The following is a 21,865-nucleotide window of genomic DNA, read 5'->3' as shown; positions in this document are numbered from 1 at the left end:
AGGTAAAAGTGTTGGTGTATTGCTTAAAACTGGACAAAAGAGGAAAACACAACACAATGAAGTACACTGGGGGAAAATGTGATCAATAACTCATGGCAACATATTTATTTACATTAACTACATGTAGTTTCACACATGTAGACTTTCACAAGTCAAAGCAATTCATTACTACTCAAGGTTTAACAGTTGATATGACTGGACAGCCATTTGGATTATAGGCCTACTTAATTTAATGCAGCAACAAATTATTGTACAGTGTACTAGGAACATTTAAAGTTGATGTCCCAGCAGTGAAGGTGTTCTGCTCCTGGCCTCTGACTGTGGGTCTGAGGAAGAGCTGAACACAGGGATGCCCTCCACAATGGGTCAGTTCACATTCAACCCAAGGGCCAGCTCTTCTGCCTGGGTATAATGTGGGGGTGCAGGACCACCACCTGTTTGTTTTTCTTTTCTTTTTTTTTCTCAGCCTTTTTCTTGGTTGCTTTTATAAACAGGCAAACATTTATTAACAGTGCTTTTTTAAAAAAGAGATTCGTATAAGTAGTACAAAGTACCATTATGTAGAATATTCTAATACTTCACTTTGACTTGTTCCCATGTTCTAGTAGTGGGTGGTGACTCCGACATTACAATGAACAAAGTTATTAATTATTTAGAAAATATAAAAATATAAAAATATATACTGTAATAAGTGATAAAAAAAACATCTAACATGTCACTACAAACTTAATTTGTCTGCTACTTTTTGCCAGCCCTCTCTCCTGGCTTTTGCACACTTTGAGGTGTTCCCTGGCGTTTTAATTAAGTTTTCAAATTCTGCATATCCTTCAAGCAATAACTCTTGCTCTGCTGCGGTGGTGAAAAACTGAGTGCGCTCTTTGGCCACGGTGAACAGCCAATAGCAGCGTTGCTGATCAATGTTTCTACTATCGATACATATCCCCTTTTAAACCAACGCATGAACGCGCAATTATCTCAGATAACTCAATCCAGCGATACTAATCATAAACAACAGGTGTGTTCGAAGAACCCAATTAGCCGGATCACGATTAGCACGATGATATCATCTTGGATGTCTCATTTGATCTCGGATGTTTTAAGCAACGTACAAAGAACGGGCCCCAGATCTTCATTTCCCACCCACACTGTAGACCAAATCACAACAGACTGGGCCATTTGACCAATCAGAGCAGAGTAGGCTCATGGAAAGGAGGGGTTTAGAGAGACTGAATCCACAAACTAACCGTTTTCAGACTCTTTGAGAAATTAAGTTATGTGTAATGTATATTATGAGAATTGTTTTTTTTTTTTTTTTTACTTTTGATGAATGTAAATATATTGTAGGAGACCTAAAAAAACAATTAGGAATTTTTGAAAAACCATAATGGGTTTACACTTTTAAGTGTGCATTAGTGCTTCTTTGTTCTGAGGAACAGATTCTACAAACATTTGCATTTAAAATTATGTTTCATATAAAATGCTGTTGATTTATTTATTATGTTCTGTTCAGCATATTTACAGTTTAGTAACAACTTTTTACACATGCAGCATGAGATTTAAACATTCTGCAATAAATAACATTCATTCTATAGAGATGAAATACTCCGATATTATTTACAATAACAAAATTTCAACATGCTGGTGTTCTCAACAGACGAAACAGATCAAAACCTCACTGAGTTCCTCATAAATCCCAGATTGCCACCACTGGCTGTGTTCAGAAATGCATTCTAGCATACTACTTCAGCAGTGTATATAGTATAGTATGTGTACTATACTGAGTGGAACACAATACAGTGTTCGACTTGACCTTCCATTTCCAGTGTGACTTTTTAACATCACCATGTCTCATTATTTGATTAGACTGCCAAATGTTATATTTTAAACAAAAATGGGCTGAAAATGTAAAAGAGTCATACTTTTCAAAGATTGACAAATGTCACTCACTGAATTTAACATGCAAAGCGATGAGGTCATGTGACAAACGTTGCATACTACTGCTCTAAGTACTCAGTATGCTAGTATTCCACTCTGTACATAACCGCTGAGATTCTGAGTAAACATCAAACCGTGCCCTATAAAGTGCAACAGGTGGGTTGCGGAAGTAAAAATCCCGCTCCTTTTCTGTATATGGTAACTGATTTTTAACACCAACTTCGCTCACCAACTGTGAGTTACAAGACTTTACTTCATTTCCAAAACCAAGGTTGCCAAAAAAGTGGATGGGCACTGTTGCACTCGATCATGACCTCAGTGAGTGGAAGGGGTTTCAGAGGTCTGTCAGTTCGTTGGATATTATTGCGGGTCTCTTCTGAGACAGCATGTCCTTCATACAAAGGCACATCTAGTTTGCTGGTTAACTTTAGAAAAAGTTGATAGCCAGCATCACACCTCATAAATTTCTGTCTTGACATTCAAACGCACGCACGCACACCTCATGAATGCAAGAACACCACCTTAGTTTAGTTTGGAACCCCTTAGTTTACCCTTAGTTTAATTCTGATGCATTCTGGGCACATGCATGTAAATGTACTTGTATATCAGTGTGCTTCCAAACGCTCAGGGCTGAATGTATATGTTGATGCATTTAGTGCGTGTGGCATTCAATCTGTTTGTCTTACATAATGTGTATGTGGCCGAGTCCTTCAGGAATACATTTCCTAAAGCAACAGTCCATGTGTGTATATCTGTGTGTATGTGTGTTCCGCACCCACGACACACCTGTATTGGTGTGTGTGTGCCGCTATTGGCCGCACAGTATGTCGATTCTCCATCACACACGCGTGCACGTTTACACAGCTACCTCCTTTTCCTCAGACTGCTTTCTAAGCGTCCGAGCTCCTCGTATCCCTTGTAGAAGAGCTCCAGTTCACGGCCTCCCCAGCTCCGCCAGACAGCCAGGCACCAGTCCATGTTTTCTTTACGGAAGCCGCACACAACGGTGTCCTTTGCGACAAGCGCCGCCTCCACGAGAGTCCTAAGAGACAGACAGACAGAGAGTGAGACCAGAGGCGAGCGAGCGCTTTCGTGCAAACGCTGAAAATAAACCAAGCATGGACTCTTCGCAGAAGTATCAGCGGGTCTGTTCTTGGAACGTCTCATAGAGGAGCAGTTACAGGCCCTGAAAGCGTCGCTTGTTTGATTAATGTGTGTTTACGCAGAGAGCTGACGGGAGTCAGACAGGGACAGAGACTAGTTTATGATAAACATTTCACAACAACGCTAACTTAAACTTAAGTTCTCCCTGAAGGCCTACAGAACACACTAATAATGATGGTTTAGCTGAATTGATGATTCTTATGGTTGGCTTTATTTTTTTTTTTTTACTTTTACTAGTAGCCATTCACAGTTTCTTCAGAAAATGTAAAAATCTATGTGTGATGGATCTATGTCTAATTGAATTATATATGCAACATCAATGTGTTTTATCATTCTGGCTGCTTTTCAATACTGTAATTGATGATTTCCTTGTCTTCTCGTCCTTCAGCCTGTGACCTGGAAACCGATCAAACTCTGCCATGAAGAATGTATCAATTTTCGAATTGAGCCGGGAGGAACAAAGAGAAGGGAGGCTTCCAGAGGAGACACACAGGTGCATCCTATGCACAAATCTATATAGTCAAAAACACCTGAAACAAGCACTCATGCTTATGCTTTACCTGTGCAATTGAAATAAACCATATATTTAGAAATTAAAATAAGCACAAAAAAGATTTGATGTACTGCTAATCGATTTTTGTGAAACAATTTTTTTTGTTTATAAATAAAAGTAAAAAAAAATATCAATTATATAATAAAATTAAATAAAAAATAAATAAAAAACACAAAATACATAAATAAAGCTACATAAAGAAGCTAGTTTGAAAGTAGTTATAAATTAAATAAATAAACCTTATATTTATGATTATGTATAGCTAGTAAAATCAATTTGAAAATAATATTAAAATAAAAAAAAATAAAAAAATCATAATTAAAATTTGTATATATAGCTAGTTTAAAAGTAATGATTAAATTTAAATAAACATTATATGTATCTATAAAAAAAAGATTACACTAGTAACGTTTGTTTGATACAATTTGAAAATAAACAAAAGATTTTATGGTCAAATTTTTGTTCAATACAATATAAAAAAAGTTATAATAAAAATATTAAATATATACACAATACTGTATTTTACATACAGTTCTTTATTAATGTCTTAATTAAAATCCAGCCACATAAGGGTTCCTGAAGTTGCTTTGCAGCACTTCAGAAATATTCCATTCAACAAATATATTTCTCTGCTTCTATTCCTTCATCCTTGCAGCCTAAGATGGAGAAGCTATAGGACGCAAAATGAAACAAGGAAAAGAGGGTGCAAAGATAAGGAATGAAAAGCAGCCACAGGTTTTACTTCAGTGTGGTAAAATCACTGTAACACACAGCCTCTTGTGTTTTCTTATTTCATCAGCATTATATCTGCCACAAGAACATTCAGGCAGACAAAATGCATAAAAAAATATATGTGTTCTGCACAATTCATTTGTGCATGTGTGTGTTCGTAAAGGATTTTTATGAGGGTTTTGCCAGCAGTCTAAATGAGGTTGTGCGCACACACTTTAATGTTTGGTCACGTGAAGCCGCTGGGCTCTTATGGGATGCATGTCTGCAGTCACGCAGGTGTGTGTGCATGAAATGGTTTCTGAACTGAACTACAACTGCTAATTGTATTCATCTCTCATTTCACTTGTTTAATAAGTTATTCTACTGTATTTTGAGGCAAATTCTTGCAGCTTTAAATATTTTAAAAATAAGATTCAATTAGCTTTCATATATCAGAAAGAGTGTTTTGAAAGTTTTCCCCTCAAAAATCAATGCAGAAAATGCAAAAGACATCTGGGCTTGTTTATTGGCAGTAGAGCGCTACATCCATCAATGATTTTCATTTGCTACAGGCAATCGGTGTCACGAACAGTGTGGAATTATATACGTGGACACTGTGTGATTATTTATGTGTGACTGGCCGTTGACACGTACCCGTACTCTGGCACTCCAGGCGGCGTCAACACAGCTATCACACGACCCCTAAGTGACCCCGCCTGCTCTTGGACCTCGATAACCATGATGTCTCCTCCACGCCTGAAAACACACATAAAAATAATCACACAGATAAACACAGGACAATTCAAATAAATAAATAAATCAGCCTGTGAATAATAAATGTAGCTAGTTTAAAAGTAATGCAAAAAAATAAAATATAATATACAACTTATATTTAAAAAAAATATAAAAATATAAAAAAGTTGCTGTTTGGATTTAAAGAGGTAAATGCCTAAGAGTCTATGATTGGATCATTATTGCAATGCTAGAAACATAAAACCGTTCTTCTAACCCTAATTGATGGAGTGTGTAGCTTTTCGTTTCTTAAACAAACATGTAGGAAGACACATCCTGGCCATATTCCAGGATGACAAAGCCAAGATTCAGATCGGACTCAAACTGTGAAAGGATGGTTGGGCATTGAATGCCTGAAGAATCAATTTCACACATGACTTGGTACTTCTATACCATAAATTCATTCATGTGCTGGAGTAGACTTTACAGAGTGCTCGACTCTCTCTCACCTCTTGATAGAAATAACATCACAACATTTATTTGCATCAAGCGGTGCATACATTTTTGTTCAAAATCTTGTATTGACTATGCAAGAGTCGAGCTCTCTGTAAAGTCTCCTCCAGCACATCCCAAAGACTTTCAATAAAATTCAAGGTCTGGAATTCATGTGTGAAAATGATTCTTCATGCTCCTGTAACTGTCGTGTGCCAGTAGTCGCTGTGCGTGTAAACCTCACTCCCCTGATCTCAAGTGTCGTTCTAGCGACTGACACTAGAGTCTGTTAGAGCGCCCGCCTCCCACGCCGGAGACCACGGTTCCAATCACACCCGGAGAGGGTCAGTAGGACCGGTTACACTCCCTCCAAACTATTCTTTCACAATCTGTGCCTGATGAATCTATTTGTCATCATGGAATAGGGCCATGATGTGTCTTCCTACATTGTTGTTTAAAAAATGAAAAGCTACACACTCCATCAATTAGGGTTAGAAGAACTGTTGTCAAACCAATACCATTCTAGAAGGATCCAACCATAGACTCTTAAACATTTGCCTATTTAACTCGTTCCCGCCATTGACAGAATTTTCCGGCTTTCCGTGTTTTTACTGTTTTACGGTAGGGGGTGCTATTACAGATCTTTTGAAAGAGTACTGAATCTCCTGATCAAAACACAGGCAAAGAAGCAGAAACAAGCGAAAGCATATGTAAGCAGATGCATATTTAAAGTAACGCGATCATCAACATTTAAAAGTATATAAATAAAAACTGCCTAATGTTACTGAATAAATTTAAGGGTGTTAATGGACTCAGTCTACTACATCTGTATTTTGATCATTGTTCTAGATCTGATCTAGATGTAGTCTTTGACAAAAATGTGTTTTTCTCAGCTTTTTGCTTAAAATGTTAGGGTTAGGTTGATAAAAAAAGATTTCAGTTTTACAAAACAGTTTTTTTTTGTTTAAAAAGTGGAGGCTCTGTTACATATTGTATGTTCAGATATTCATATAACAAAATATTCTGGGGCCATGAAAATTGTGTGAAAATTATCAAAAATGCTGGCGGTGGCTGGCACCTTTTAAAATAATGCTGGTGGGAAAAGAGTTAAATACAAACAGCTACTTTTTTTGTCAACAATATATAACAATTTTTAATAAATGAATAAACTATTTTAAAATAATAATAAAAAATGTATACAAAGCTAGTTAAATTTTTTGGCGGCAATATAATAATAATATATATATTTTTTTTGAAAGTGAAATGAAACAAGGGAACGAGGATACACAAAAAATGAATAAAAAGAAATTGCAGCCATTTTGTCCACTTCAGTGTGTCAGTGATCAGAGCGCTGCCGCCCCTGTCATCTTACACTTCACAATCACACACATATATATATTTTTTTGCCTGGTTCAATTTGCTTAATTAAAATGAGCTAATGCAACAATTGTTGATCATTTAATTTGAATGGATATAATCTGCTAACATTTGCAAAACAGACGTCTACTTAATCCATTTAAATGGGGACTACATGAATCATTTTTGTTGGCATCAACCAAAACCGTGAAAGAGAACTTGCAGTTCCCTTTTTATTAATGAACGCTACATAATACTATCTGCCGATTTACTGTTTTATTGTTTGAATAAATTAACATATTGTACATTTATATTACATATTATAATTATTGTACTATAATACAACAGTGAACTAACCTAACCTAGTTTATAAGTTGCAGGAAGCTTCTTTTATAAATCAATGTCCTTACTGGGCACCTGTCCTTTGAGCACAATATGAGGCACCTGTGTGACCTGATTACACGGTGGTGTCTGGGTTACAGAGAATAAAGTCCTGCTCAAATTATAAACCGCTGAAATTATAATGCATTTTATATTCATGAATAAAAAATAGACATTTTAATGTGCTCTTCTGAAATAACACTTCATTCTGCCCTTGATCTTGTGCTTAAGCTCTCTTTAACCAAATGTTTAATTGATGAATAATGTTCTTTTGTCGCTCCTGGCACAACATTCATCATAGTCTGAAACCAGCGGACAATGATCGACCAATCACAGATTGGATTCTACACGTACGTCTGCAATCATGTTGTTTTAAGCTCAAACTAAGCCCTAGGTTCAGGTGATTTGCTCAAAACAACCTGCCCCACCTAAGAAACTGCTATTGAGATCAACGGGACTGCTAACGCTAACACAAACATTACCCCTAAAATCAGATGGCAGTGGCTGACTGAACGTTGATCCAAGAGCATGTTCAACCTCTGTAAATCAGGTTAGGCTTCAAGGACGTCTAAAATGCCTGTGTTTTAAAGTCAGCATGCAATACAAAATACACGCGACCAATTTTACTGTACTGTAAAGTATTTCTAAGAGAAACGGCTATCTGACTGGTTAAAAGATATTTTATACAAATAAATATGAATGGATAAATTGTTTAGAATAAAATTAAGATTTCTAACGATATAAGTAATGTGCATTAAAAAGGTCAGTTTTGATATTCCAACTTTAACAGCAGAGATGTTGTGCTAAATGCTTATATGCTTTGTATGTGCTCAAAGTTTGTTAGTTGTATTGTCTGATTGGGCTGCACAATTAATCAGAAAACAAAACAAGATTATGATTACATGATCAACTAATCATGAAAAGTACTGATTAGAGCATTATATCTACTCAAGTTGCATTTGTATTTGCACCACTGTACAAAAATTTGGGGTCAGTATAATTTTTTAAAAAATAAATTAATACTTCTATTCAGCAAATATGCATTAAATTGATAAAAAAAAAGTCTAAAAGATTTCTTATTCAAATAAATGCTGTTCTTTTGAACTTGATATTCATCAAATAATCCTGGAAAAATGTATCATGGTTTACACAAGAATATTAAGCTGCACAACTGTTTTCAACATTGATAATAAGACGAAATGTCTTATTACACTTTACAATAAAGGCTCATTTTTAAACATTGGTTAATTGATTAGTTATCGTGAACTAACAATATATTTTTATTAATCTTGGTTAATGCTAGTTAATAGAAACACAATTATTTATTGTTTGTTCACGTTAGTTCAGTGTATAATATAAACAGGTACAACAATTGATTTTGAGAATGAATGAAAGTAACGTGACTGAAGACTGGAGTAATAAATTACATTTGAAAATACAGTAAAATGGAAAACAGTTATTTTAAATTGTAATATTTTCTGCATTTTTTAATTAACTAAATGCAGCCTTGGTAAACACATGAGACTCTTACTAACCCCAAACTGAATTTTAAACTGAAGAACAGAGTTTATTTGGAATATAAATCTTTTATAACATTATAACTGTTTTTACTGTCACTTTTGATCAAATGAATGTATCCTTGGCGAATAAAACTATTGATTTATTTAATATTTGATTTTCAAAAGTCTGGCCTTGTGGCATGACAGCATCAAAATAACACACAAATAAATTATTTTTAAATTCTATTAATCAAAAACAATACCAAGGAAAATAATCTTTATTTATGATGTTTGTCATAACCGTTATGATGAAGTGCTAGCCGTACCTGGGAACCCAGATGGTGTTGTTGACAGGAATGATGTTTAAGGCCTTCATCTGCAGTGGTCTGTAGCTTTGATCCGCTAGTTCAGGATCTGTTGCGCTCCTGGATGGAACTGAATCCGGTGAAACTGCAACAGAAAAGGGCATACTGCTGGAGCTAGTCAAAGAGCTGAGGGGTCCCGAACTAGAGCGCTCGATGTGAGGAAGACCCGACGAGCCGCCCTGCTCCAAATCCCCGTTCTGATCCAGCTGTTCCGAGCTGAACCCGGAAGACGTCATGGAGCAGTAATCCAGCGAGTCCTGCTGGCACAAGATCTGTGTTCCTGCGTCCTCGCTGTGCGTAACCGTTATCTGCACTAGTTCCAGGTTGAGCGGAAGAGACTCCTTGTCTACGTCAGGGCTCAAGGGCGTCATGATCCCCGCCGGCCTCTCCACGGGGAAAACGTCACGCAGTGGATTGGCGTCGCTGCAGTTGTATGTGGCGCAGATCTGATAGCTTGCAGCGTGATACATCAGGAGTGTGTTGGTGTGACTGTCCAGACACCAGACGGCCTCTTCGCCCCAGCAGCTGGAGGATGATGCCATGGACACCACGCAGGATGGCGGAAGATACGGGTCGAGGCGGCGGATGGGTTGAAGCGTGAGACTGTCGATGACGAGCACACCAGGGCCGTTGGTGTACCACACCTCTGATCCGGTGCTCACGGGCACGATGCTTCGCACGGGGTACGGCCGCTGCCGAGGGTCCGAGTCGTCCATACTCAGAAGACGCTGGTTGATCGTATGCGAGCAGATGTAGCTTTCTCCCTCCACTGGCATGTCGTCTACCAGAGAATAAACCGCTATGAGACCATCAGACATGCCTGCAAACACCTGAGGGAGAGACTGAAAAAGAAACATAATGTAAATAAATTATTTGTAATGTAATTAACAGGTAAATATTTTCCAACTAAAAATGTACAAGTTTAAACCAGACATAATTACTTGAGTTGCAAAATTACATAAGATATTAAAACTTGTTTTAAGACCTTTTAATATCTTTATTGCGAGCGTATTTTGTCTTTTGTCTAATTGCACTGGCAGATTATTTCACTTATCACAAGCGAAAATAATATTTGTATACATATAATATAATTGAACGTACCACTAGCGGCACCAAAACAGAAATGCAAAAACAAAGACTATTTTCAACTAATTTCCAAAACACTCTTCTGTCAGTCCAAAACTCAACTTTTTGTAGAGATTACTTTCACTCATTTCGACATCACAAGCAAATATGTGGAAATTCCGTTTGATGCCCCACAAACTTGAAATGCTGCATATTTCAAAAAGATTTCTCAGCACGTCTGTTCCATACTGATAACTAATGTACATGTGGATGATCTCAACTCAGTTGAAATAATCCTTTCAGTCTGATTCAAGTCATCTAGCTTTATTGTCCCACACATTTTCCCTCGATACTGTAGCAACATCAGAAGTCTGCACCCACAAACACGTGTAGCATACAGAGTAAGAAGTTAGTCATTCTGCAATTCCATTTGGTGTCACTAGTTGTACAGAATTCACACTTCATCTGTAAGAACTCATTTGTTTAACATTTTAAGTATGCTGTGAGACATGTCAAAGACATGTCATGATGTCATACAAATATCACAAGCAACAAAAAAACGACTAGCTGAACAGAATAAGAGGCCGTTCACACATGACAAGTTTGTCAGTGCTATTTTTTAATTGCTGAGCTTTTTTGCTGAGTACTTTTGTCTAATTTTCCACTTCAAATATCTACAAGTCCCTGAAACAAGACCTGCTTGGAAAGCAACACTTCATAAGATATTAGGATTTGTTTTCAGAGCTTTCTTAATACAAGTGTTTTTTTGTCACGACTGAAGCTTATAGAATGGTTAATACATCCTGATGTTAGTGGCGTATGTTGAGCACTATAGATCCATTCTAATGGGGGAAGCATCACCACAAGCTGGAGCAAGCAAGGAAACATTGCAACAAGCATGTTGCTGTAGTCAATTTAACAGTGTATGGGATATATTGGGGGATGGGATCTATAAGCTTACAACCCTAGCGGCAGCAAAATCTGATGAGATCGCGACTTCGAAACTCCTAAAGCGTTTCCAGAAAAGTATGCCATATGCATCAGTCATTCAGCCAACGATCCATGGGTGTGACGTCTGAGTCTGAGACTATTTATTTCCTAACTATCTTTGCTAGCTGCTTGAATCTGTGCTGCATAGTGCTAAAAGCACAGCATGTGCAATGCGAACAGTTGCAAATGACAACAGTTAAGTAACGCACATAGCCAATATGATCGCATGACGAATTCCTCTCGCTAAATTCCCGATTGCACGATTCCTTGTGAGATGATTCGGTTTGCCTGCCGATAGCTGCTGATAATACTGAAGAAGCTTATATGTGTAGACAGTGATAGGCTTCGTATTCCTATAGGTAGACGTGCATCAGCTGATGCGAGTTGACTAACGTGACCTGCCAGAACTGACGCTTCCCTTAATATTAATATAATATATTTATTTATTTATTTTTGCTAGAAAACAAGTCAAAAAGACTAATTAAAGACTCATTAAGAAGTCATTTTTAGGGACGAGATTAGTGTAGATTGTGTATGAGAGTGAATGTGCCTATGAATGCATCACCCAATTCTGTTGTGACTGTCAAGCTGCTTTTATCTTCTGAGAATCTTCACAAACACACAGTCATACTAAATCCTATCTAACAATACAAAACATTTATTCTCTGTATATTTAAGTCCACCTTCACATGCATTTTGCTTTTCCTGTGATAATGCCCCTTATTTCTTCTATTACGTGAGATGACATTGTATGGTCACTTATTCCCAGTGGTTAAATTGGGCCAGGGCTTAATCTCGTTGTCAGTCGACCATGATCGCGCACGCGCATCTAGGTAACACGGATAAATTTACGCAGCAATATGTAATGAATGGTCCTGGGAGATCCGTAGTTGCGCGGGATGTGGAAGCGTGCAAACGTTCCAGAAATGTACAAAAAGTGCCCTGGGACTTGAATGACAAGGTAAGGAAAATAAGATTAAATTAAATAAAAATTAAATAACCAAGACTAGGTTGACCATGTGATGATTTTTCTCAGGAGATGTTTTGAGCATTTTACTTCAGACACCGGATTATCAGCAAACTACCAAGATAACTGCTAGCTGGCTACTCAAAATAAACTAGCAATCTATTCAGTCAGCATATTTGTATTTGATCTGTGTGAATTACAGAAATATAAGACTTGCTAGACCTACTTTTAGCTACCAAGCAACCTTTCCACAAGGATAGATTGATTAAAACTTTTGTGACTTGTGCATACCTGGATGTGAAATGATGCAGAGTAGGCTGTGTGTGTGTGTGTGTGTGTGTGTGTGTGTGTGTGTGTGTGTGTGTGTTGTAGTAGTAAAGAGAGAGAATGGGAGAAGGAACTGTGTGTGAGGTGGACCTGGTCACCACAGACCCAAATCTCCTCAGCTGTTGCTACTGTCATATGCTGCACTGTCTCTTCATGTGGCACTTTATGTTTGGCACATTGTATGGGTCACTATATCATAACAAGGTAATACAATGTGTAATCAAGTGATGACTGATTAACAGTAATGTACATGCTAAATGTCCTAATACCTGTTGATACTACAACAATGCAAAGTATATGCTTTAACCTTGCAGTTTTTCACATATTTCTCCATTTCTTAGCACAAAACTCTCCAGAAAGTGCCATTTAATGGTTTATTAAAAAAAAAAAATAATCGGACCCCCCTAGAGAGAGCACCGGACCCCACATAATAAATCCCAATTTAACCCCTGCTTATTCCTAATATGAACTGTTTCACATGAAACCTCAAGTGCAAGACATTGATTCCATGAGACTGAGTTTGTCTGAATGAGTTTGTAAATGGCAGTCTGTGCCCTTTTGTAGTGTGTACATACCATTTCTCATCAAACAGTGATAACTGTGATTAAATTCAGTATACGTCTGCCATATGTTGCCACCCCTCAAAAATTCCTGCCTCCCTCTCGCCACCCCATAAATGTTTTTCTAGATCCGCCTCTGAGTGTTTGGAGAAGTGACGAGGACTGAATATGTCATTGGGACGTCTGATGAAGAGAGGGAGAGTGGGAACACCTGGACGCCAGCTACTTAAAAAGTGAGACGAATAACAAGTGAAACACAAGTGACACACAAGTGAAATAAGTGACACACACACCAGCCAAAAACTCTACTTTTTGTAGGTATTACTTTTCTATCATGTTGAGATAAAAAATAATAACTGCATATAGATACTGTGCATTGTATATAAACAGTTTTCCTTTTACTTTGGATATCTAAACCAAGAAAACAAAACAAACAAAAAACATGATAAACCGAAGCGTAGTTTTAGCGTAGCAAGTCGGGGCACTGACCTCTTTCATGGCGGGCAGCAAAAAGAGGCAGGTTACCACGGCCGGACAGGAGAGCAGTTTCTGCGGGTGACTCAAGGGACACATCTCTTTCAGGCTGTAGATAAAGACTTCCTGTTCCTGAAGAAACATCAACAAGGTATCAAGATAACATCTCCATTCATTTGGTGTGCTCACTTACAAATAGGGTTGGAAATCGAGAAATGCTTTTTTTTTTCCCTTTATTTTCATTTTTATGAAGACAACTCACATGCACAATGTCAATGCTTTTTTTTTCCACAAAATACTGGGACCAAATGAAATTCATGATATTTGGGTTCACCGGTGGTTCTAGATCAACAGTCTTCCACCGAATAAAACCACAGAAAATCATCTATACATGCTGCCATTGTGCTGCATTAAAATCTATGTGTCTTTTCTTGGTAAACTGTATGTGCTATTTCAAATGGTTTCTGAGTAAAGATTGTGGTTGCAGTATAAAGATGCCTTTAGAACTTTTCTGTTTTTCCCGTAATCCAATTACTGTCCATTCTTTCTTCCTCAAAATAACTAAAATAATGGTTGAGGCACAAATTGTTTTTTAACTGAAATCAGAATAAGATTGTCCTTTCCATAATTACCAAGTGCTATCTGAAGATGTATTCTTACACTTCAATGCTTGAGAAAAACAAGTCAGTCAAACTTAAAACAGTAAAACAAAATGAACTAAATTAAAGGTCACTGTTTTTATGTTGAAATACTTGTGCACTACAGTTCAAAAGATTTGGGTCCGCAAGTTTTTTTAATGTTTTTGTTAATGTTTTGTTCTATTATGCTCACCAAGGCAGCATTTGTTTTATTAAAGATAATAAAAACAGTAATGTGAAATATTATTATAATTTAAAATAACTATCTTCTGTTTGAATGCATTTTAAAATGTGATTTATACCTGTGATGGTAAAGCTGAACTTTCAGCATCATTACTCCAGATGATGATCCTTCACACATGATCACATGAACCTTCAGAAATCATTCTAATATGTTGATTTGCTGCTCAAGAAACATTTATTCTTTTATGAATGATTGTAATTGTTGAAAAAAGCTGTAATGCTTAATATTTATGTGGAAACTGCGATACATTCTTTTCAGGGTTTTTTTAATGAATAGAAAGTTCAAAAGAACATAATTTATTTGAAATAGAAATCTTTTGAAACATTATAAATGTCTTCACAGTCACTTCAATCAATTTATTTCATCCTTGCGGAATAAAAATATTAATATCTTAAAAAACAACAACAACAAATAAATTACCCCAACCTTTTGAATGGTATAGTGAAACCTTATTAAACATCTCTTAAAATGCTTTCTGTATAAAATCTTAGCCTACAGGCATTAAAAACAAGGCAGTGTCAACTAATAGTGTGAGTTTGAGGCGGAGGAATCTATTTAGGAAACCTGTTTGAAAACGGTCATTATGTTTGCTATCCTGCCAGTGGTGAAGAAATCACAAACAAAACTTCAACGATTAATTACAACACATCTTCTTCACTGTGAGAGCCTGAGGACAGTGTTTATCCATTAGTGCTGTTGCCTTGGTAACATTCCTACACTGCTGAACAGAATGCAGAAGAATGAAGGCGAGGCGCGACATGTTACCCAGAGGCTCACCTCAGTAGCGGTCCACAGGGTGTTCTCCATCTTTATTTGGCAGCTCAGACGTGTTCCCGGGCATGACATCCGTTTTACCTCCACCTGCCCTTTGGCCAAGTTTACAACGCTGTAGTTCCTGTAAGATACGCAAACGCGCACACACACAAGGTTTAAAATTAAGAAAATCTGAGTGGTGCTTTTCTTGAAAAAAATTTCTTGCTAGGGACAAGGTTATTACCAATAACAAAAACTATTAAAAACCTTTTTGGGTCCCACTTTATATTAAGTGGCTTTTAGTATTATTTACTTACATTGAAAAATATGTACAATGTACTTATTGTATTTATGTTGTATTGTAAAACACTTTTTTGCTGGTGTGGTGGTATGGGTAGGTTTAAGGGTGGGTTTAGGTGTAAGGGAAGGGTCAACAGTGTAATTCCAAAAGTAATTACATACATTAATTACAGCTGTAATTATATGCAGGTATTTTAAAAATATAAGTACAATGTAAAAACATGTATGTACACAATTAGTCCATTGAATCAAATTATTAGTTTCAATGTAAGTACATAGTACTTAAAGCCACTTAATATGAAGAGGAGATAAAATGAAATACAACAATTAAATTTAAGTTTTAATTATTTTACCAAAATTAGAAATGTTACCTTGGAAACTAACTGAAATTAGAATAAGCGGAAGTTGCACTGAAAAAAGTGAATTAAATTAAACTGAAATAAATTAAACCTAAATAGTAAACCACTAGTAATTGAACAACTAATAAAAAAGACAATTTTTTTTAAATAACTGAAAATGTAAAATAAAAGTTCATTCAAAATATTTCCTGAAAATGTAAAATAAAAGTTCATTCAAAATATTAATAAAACATACGTATTTAGTACATAAATAGAAAATTTTTTCACATCATTTTGTTGTGCGTTTTAAATAGGTTTATAGTTTAATACATTTTTATTTATTAGTTTGAGTTATTTTAGAGCTTCAATTTCTAAACAAAACTGAACGAAAATTAGAAATGACGCCTTAGCAACTAGCTTTAATAAAATAAGTACTTTTATAATATTTTATTTTGTTTCAAATAAAGACATTTTTTTTCTTTATAGTTTTAGTTTACGATAATAAACTTTGTTTGGGGTGATTTACAGGTGATTTCTTACTTGCTCAATTCAAAAGAGTATGCCCACAAGTATGCCCACTTTATATTCACATTTCCATGACTGTAAAATTTTAACTAAGGCCTGGAAATATTAATTTTAAAACTTGATATTTTACACCGCAATAATGTTGCTTGACGCCACTAATAAACATAACTCAAGTCCTGGCTGTTATGTCCTGAGTACCGGTAGTTATTTTTTACGGACATATATGTTACAAAGCCAAAATGAGTTTAATGCACGGTTTGATTTATGAGCAGTCTTCAATCTAAACATTTATTATACATTATGCTGTTATGCAGGTGCACAGCTCTCAGCAGCGTGGGGTGTTATGCAGGTTTAGATATTCCGTTAATTCATTTGCGCAACGTTGATTCATTACTTGATCAGCCGAGTCATTTATCTGACTGCGCACTGTGACAGGACCCAAATGATTCAATCCGTCAGAACACACTCCATAATTTAACTATGGAGGCTTCTGATCCAAATACCCTAGCAAGTTGTTTATTTTGATTTCTATTTTTCCTTTTCGCTTATGAAGCCGCAATAATCTAATTGGCAATGTCAAACTTGGACAAATAAAGGCTGCGGTGACAAAGTGAATCAGGCCAAGCTCAAGCTAATGTACTTAAAATATCATTTACAGAATATTGCTGGTATCCAATGATCAAGGGGGGCATTAGATCTCAAATCCCACATGGAGCTTTTACTGTCTGGTGTGTGCCAATTATTTGATTGTCTTGTTTTCTTCCCTGCTGAAAAGAAAATACCTTAAACCAGTATAAACTGATTTTCTGGTTTTAGCTGGTCTGCCAGCCTGGCCTGTTGCCAGTTTTTAGAGGGCTTTTCTTCTCACCAGCTTGGTCAGGATGGACCAACATAAAGACCAGAAAAACTAATTAGGTAGATGTCCCAGTCTGGTCTTTTAGCCTGTTTTAGGACAATTTATTTGCACTTTTTAGTTGGTCAAACTGGGAGACCATGTGGCTGCCCAGCTTGGCCAAGACGAGGAGAGACTAACTTAAACCAGTTGAGACCATCTAAAACCAGCTCAGCAGGGTTTCCACTCTTTTTATAAATTAATTACAGTTTTTGGTAGATTACAAGATTATTGTTATCTACATAAACAGCTACAAAGATCAATTTCTACCTAATGATATATTACAGAGCAGAGCAAAACCTGACATTCAAAAGTTTTTTTTTTTTGTGGAAAAAAGTCTATTATACTCATCAAGCATGAATTTATTTGTGTTTTGTGGAAATAATGATACCTTTTTTCAGGATTCTTCGAATACTAATTAATAGAAAGTCCAAAAGAACAATTTATTTCAAATATAAACTTTTTGTTACATTATAAATATTTTACTGTCACTTATTTATTTTTAATCAACTTTTGAAATTGATTGTATACAATGAATAATACGTTAAGTAATTATATTTTACTATTTGCTTGAAAATTCACAATTTACTTAGTAAACAGAATTTTAAAAATTCCCTGATATTGTTTCCAGCTGTTTTTTAACCATCTCAAAGCATACTCTCTGTACTTGTAAGCACTCACGCCCATGTTTACAGTAGGGCACTTGGTAGGTAGGAGTCACAGCCTAATATGACTATTAACGCAAGACAAAGCCTTCATTGTTCTGCCCGCAATGAGGTATTGAAGGAACCTCCAATGTGACTACATCGGCTCCATTTGGCATGATTACGGGCAAAGATGGTAATTGCAAACACCTGCGCTGCATGATAAAAGTGAAGCCTTTCGTCTAAGTGTTTAGTAGAAAGATCCAGTGCTCACAAACAAAGCAGCCAATGATCAGATGAGGCCAGCTGTAGGTGGCAGGTTATTTATACGCCTGTTAGGCCATCATGCATAAGAAGTTCTTATATATTCACACATATATATATATATATATATATATATAATATATATATATATATATATATATATATATATATATATGTATGTGTGTGTTCATGAATATTAAAATGAGTCATCTTTTGAAAGGAGGCTTGAGAGTGTCAAGGGAAGCTGGAAAATGAGATTACTGAATGATTTTAATGAGGGTGTTTATATGAGTGAGCAAGAGGTCTGAAGGACAGATATTGGCGGCAAATAGAATAACGGGAGATTATTTAAATAAGGGGAAATGGAGTTAAAGGGTTGATTATGGGCTGGTATGGGGGCTTGTAACATTCAACAATATTACTGATCTGACTGTCCTTACGCTGTTTTATGAGAACTGAACTGAGCTGGACGATGATATCATTTTTTTGCAGAACTGCTTTACATTACAGAGGTTAATCAGTGATTGTATATCAAGAGCATGGACACGTTTGAGTACAGTTTGTTATTTTACCAGAACGAATAGTCTCCACAACGGCGTTGAGCGAAAGATTGAAGCACTCGTCTGTGTGAAGTGCACAAGCTCAAAGAGACACAGTTGTCTTCCACCACTGATAGAAGCGACAACGAACGATCAGCATGATTTAAAAAACAACACATTCCAGCGCCAGATCACTTCTTTAACAAACAAACGAAATGAATGCTCTGCTAGTCAACTGGAGATGTTTCAGTCATGCCAGTATTTTAACAGCATGTTAACACTGAGCTCTTTTAAAATAACTGAAACTGCCTGTTTAGAGCATGCTAAATCAGTAATCTAGAACCTTGTATTTCATTTAGGATGCTGCCTTAGAAGACAGCTTTGTAGGCAGTAGACTAGATGTCAGCTTATCAGGTTTTGGAACAGAGCCACAAAATCTAAAATTGCAAACACATCACAGATGCACAAAACTTAATGATACCAGCACAATCTGACAGGGAATGCCAAGTGAAAATGTAAGAAAGGCCAAGTTTTTACGCTTCTATTCCCAAGAACGCACCTGTCGTCTTTGTCTCCATCCCAGAATACGGCGTTGTGGCCCTGCAGCGGCGACAGGAAGAGCTGACTGTGTTCCTGGCAGGACAACAGGTACCTGAGACAAGCAAAACTGGGATCCTGCATCTGTCTCATGAGAGGAGCGGCCAAGGGACGCTAAAGCCACAGGAGGACAGGACATTATTAGATACAGTACATGCCTTATTTCACAACATCTGCAGGTTAATATGTGCCTACATGACTAATTTTGCCTCAGGCGAATGTTAATGACTAAGTCAATAACCATTATGACATACTGTACACTACCATTCAAAAGTTTTTGAGTTGGTAAAATGTTTTAATGTTTAAAACATCTAAAAAAGTATTTTATACTCACCAAAGCTGCATTTATTTGATCAAAAATACAATAAAACAGTAATATTGAGAAATATAATTATAAGTTAAAATAACTGTTTTCTACTTGAATATATTTGAAAATTTAATTTATTGCCACGTAAATTTGTGATAATTTTTTTTTCAGATTTTTGATGGATGGAAAGTTCAAAAGAGCTGCATTTATTTGAAACATTTATAATGTTACAAAAGATTTCTGTTCACTGTCAATTTTGATTAATTTAAAGAATCATTGCTAAATGAAAATAGTATTTTAAATGATTAATTAAAATTCCATTTGAAACACATTTAACTTCAATAATATAACTTTTTTCCAAGTAAAAATGCAATATTAAACTTTTTATTTATCTACATAAACAGATTTATTAATTTATCAAAAACTAACTAAATTAATGAATGACATTATCCCAAGCCAAAATGACTGGTTAGAAGTATTTTTCTCTGTGCAATCATCTTAATATTATGGGGCGTTCACACTGACAGCATCTTTAAAAAGGATTTATTAAGCTTTTTTGGATAATACCTTACAAGTAGTGTTTATGTTTATACTGAGTAGTTTAATATTTATCACCATTTATAAATGTAAAAGCTCTGCAAAGTTTCAAAGATCAAAGTGCATGATAAATGAGTAAAGACTTCCAAAAAGAAAACCGTTTCTGAACTCCCTGAAACGAGTCGTCAGTAACTTCAGTCTTTCTTCCTGCTTGAACATACATAGGGCTTGTAACCAATTTGCATAATGCTAGCCTATGGTCTTATTTGGCTGGCCGCACACAACATCTACTTTGACCCGCCGTCAAACACTGTAGCTGTAGCTGAGACCTGGAAGAGTTTGGTTTGTGTTGTTAAAACGTTGAGAAGAAGCTGTTTTCTGCGATGTGAAAGCAAAATCCACTTTGCATGCACTTCCAAAGGGTGAGGACTCTAGCTCGAATTCACACAGTAAAAACCGACTATTTGTTTCCACGCTGTAAGTTGTAGACCAATCACATCAGACTGGGCCATCTGACCAATCAGAGCAGAGTAGGCTCTTGGAAAATAGGGGCTTAGAGAGAGACTGAATCCCTTATCGAAACATTTCAGACACTGTTAGAAAAGAGCTGATGCTGCAATGTTTATTATGAGAAAATAAATAGTTTTTTGACCTTGAACGCATTTAAACCTATTGTGGGAGACCTCCAAAACAAAATGAGGTACCTTTAAAATAGCATTATAGGGGCACTTTAACTCTTCGGGGTCGCCGATCACGCCGGCGTGATCAAGTTACATGACCAGTTTAAGACGTCGAAGCATAAAAACAAAGTCACGTTGAGCGCTGCCGTCCACTTCTGTCGAAAGTGCTGGCTTGAAATTCTATTTTACTTTTTGTTTTGTGTTGATAGACCAAGTAAAAACGGAGATATGATCATTTAAACTTTATATAAAAAAATACTGACGTGTTCGTAAAAGAACGCAAGATGGGATGCGACAGGCGTTGCATTTATTCTAATAACTTCGTCGGTTTTTGTCATAAAACAAAACGGAGAAAAATGTGTGAATCTGCTGACTCTGCTATTCAGGCTGCACATTTTAGGGAATGGAGGAGGAGCCAACTGAGCTAAGACGCAAAATTGAAAGGCAGAGGATTTACGGAGTTGATAAAGAGAGACATATATACGTTATATATAGAGAGAGAGATTATTGCTAGTTTTTGGAAGAGTTTGAGTAGATTTTGAGAGTAGTTTAGGAGTAGTGTAGATAGTTTAGGTAGTTTAGGAGTAGTTTAGGTAGTTTAAGAGTAGATTTAGATAAACTGTTTTGAGGAGAGGCACAGATAAAAAATAAAAATAAAAAAACACCTGATATTTGTTGTAAATAGTTGTATGTATAATTTGATTTTGTGTTCATTTTACCTTTTGTATGGTATATTTGCACTATTGAGGAACCCCTCTTACTCAAGGAATGAAATCCCTGTAATGTAGCTATCTGTGTAATTGTACATGAAGTGTTTTGTAGAGTTTCTAAGCAAAAAAGAAAAGAAAAAACGCCTATTGCCACACCAGCTTTTTGCTGCATATAGTTTAATTTTATCTCAATTTTACATTTTTTTATGTTGTATTTGCACTATTTGGTAACCCTCATACTCTGGGAATGCAAGGCCTTAAATATAGCTCTCTGAATAATTGTGTGCACAACATTTTTTTAAAAAGTGGCTGAGCTAAAAAGAAAG

The 21,865-nt window shown here is 36.1% G+C and overlaps 1 protein-coding gene across 2 annotated transcripts in view; it reads right to left on the bottom strand.

Annotated features, from left to right (window-relative positions):
• Positions 1 to 1,448: 1,448 nt before the first annotated feature.
• Positions 1,449 to 21,865, bottom strand: part of lrrk1 (leucine-rich repeat kinase 1) — a 96,935-nt gene continuing 76,518 nt past the window's right edge. For both annotated transcript variants that reach the window (XM_077227976.1, XM_077227977.1), the window contains 6 exons: positions 19,268 to 19,419; positions 15,231 to 15,348; positions 13,587 to 13,703; positions 9,150 to 10,030; positions 5,018 to 5,119; positions 1,449 to 2,977 (listed from right to left, as the gene is read on the bottom strand). In XM_077227976.1, the coding sequence (XP_077084091.1) occupies positions 2,800 to 2,977; positions 5,018 to 5,119; positions 9,150 to 10,030; positions 13,587 to 13,703; positions 15,231 to 15,348; positions 19,268 to 19,419 (1,548 nt within the window). In that variant the 3' untranslated portion in view covers positions 1,449 to 2,799. The remainder of the gene's footprint in view (positions 2,978 to 5,017; positions 5,120 to 9,149; positions 10,031 to 13,586; positions 13,704 to 15,230; positions 15,349 to 19,267; positions 19,420 to 21,865) is intronic.

Source organism: Siphateles boraxobius, unplaced genomic scaffold, assembly GCF_051911475.1.
Source record: "Siphateles boraxobius isolate OS27281-9 unplaced genomic scaffold, OSU_SipBor_1 130, whole genome shotgun sequence".
Classification (NCBI taxonomy): Eukaryota; Metazoa; Chordata; class Actinopteri; order Cypriniformes; family Leuciscidae; genus Siphateles; species Siphateles boraxobius.
This window is presented reverse-complemented; position numbering and strand designations above follow the sequence as displayed.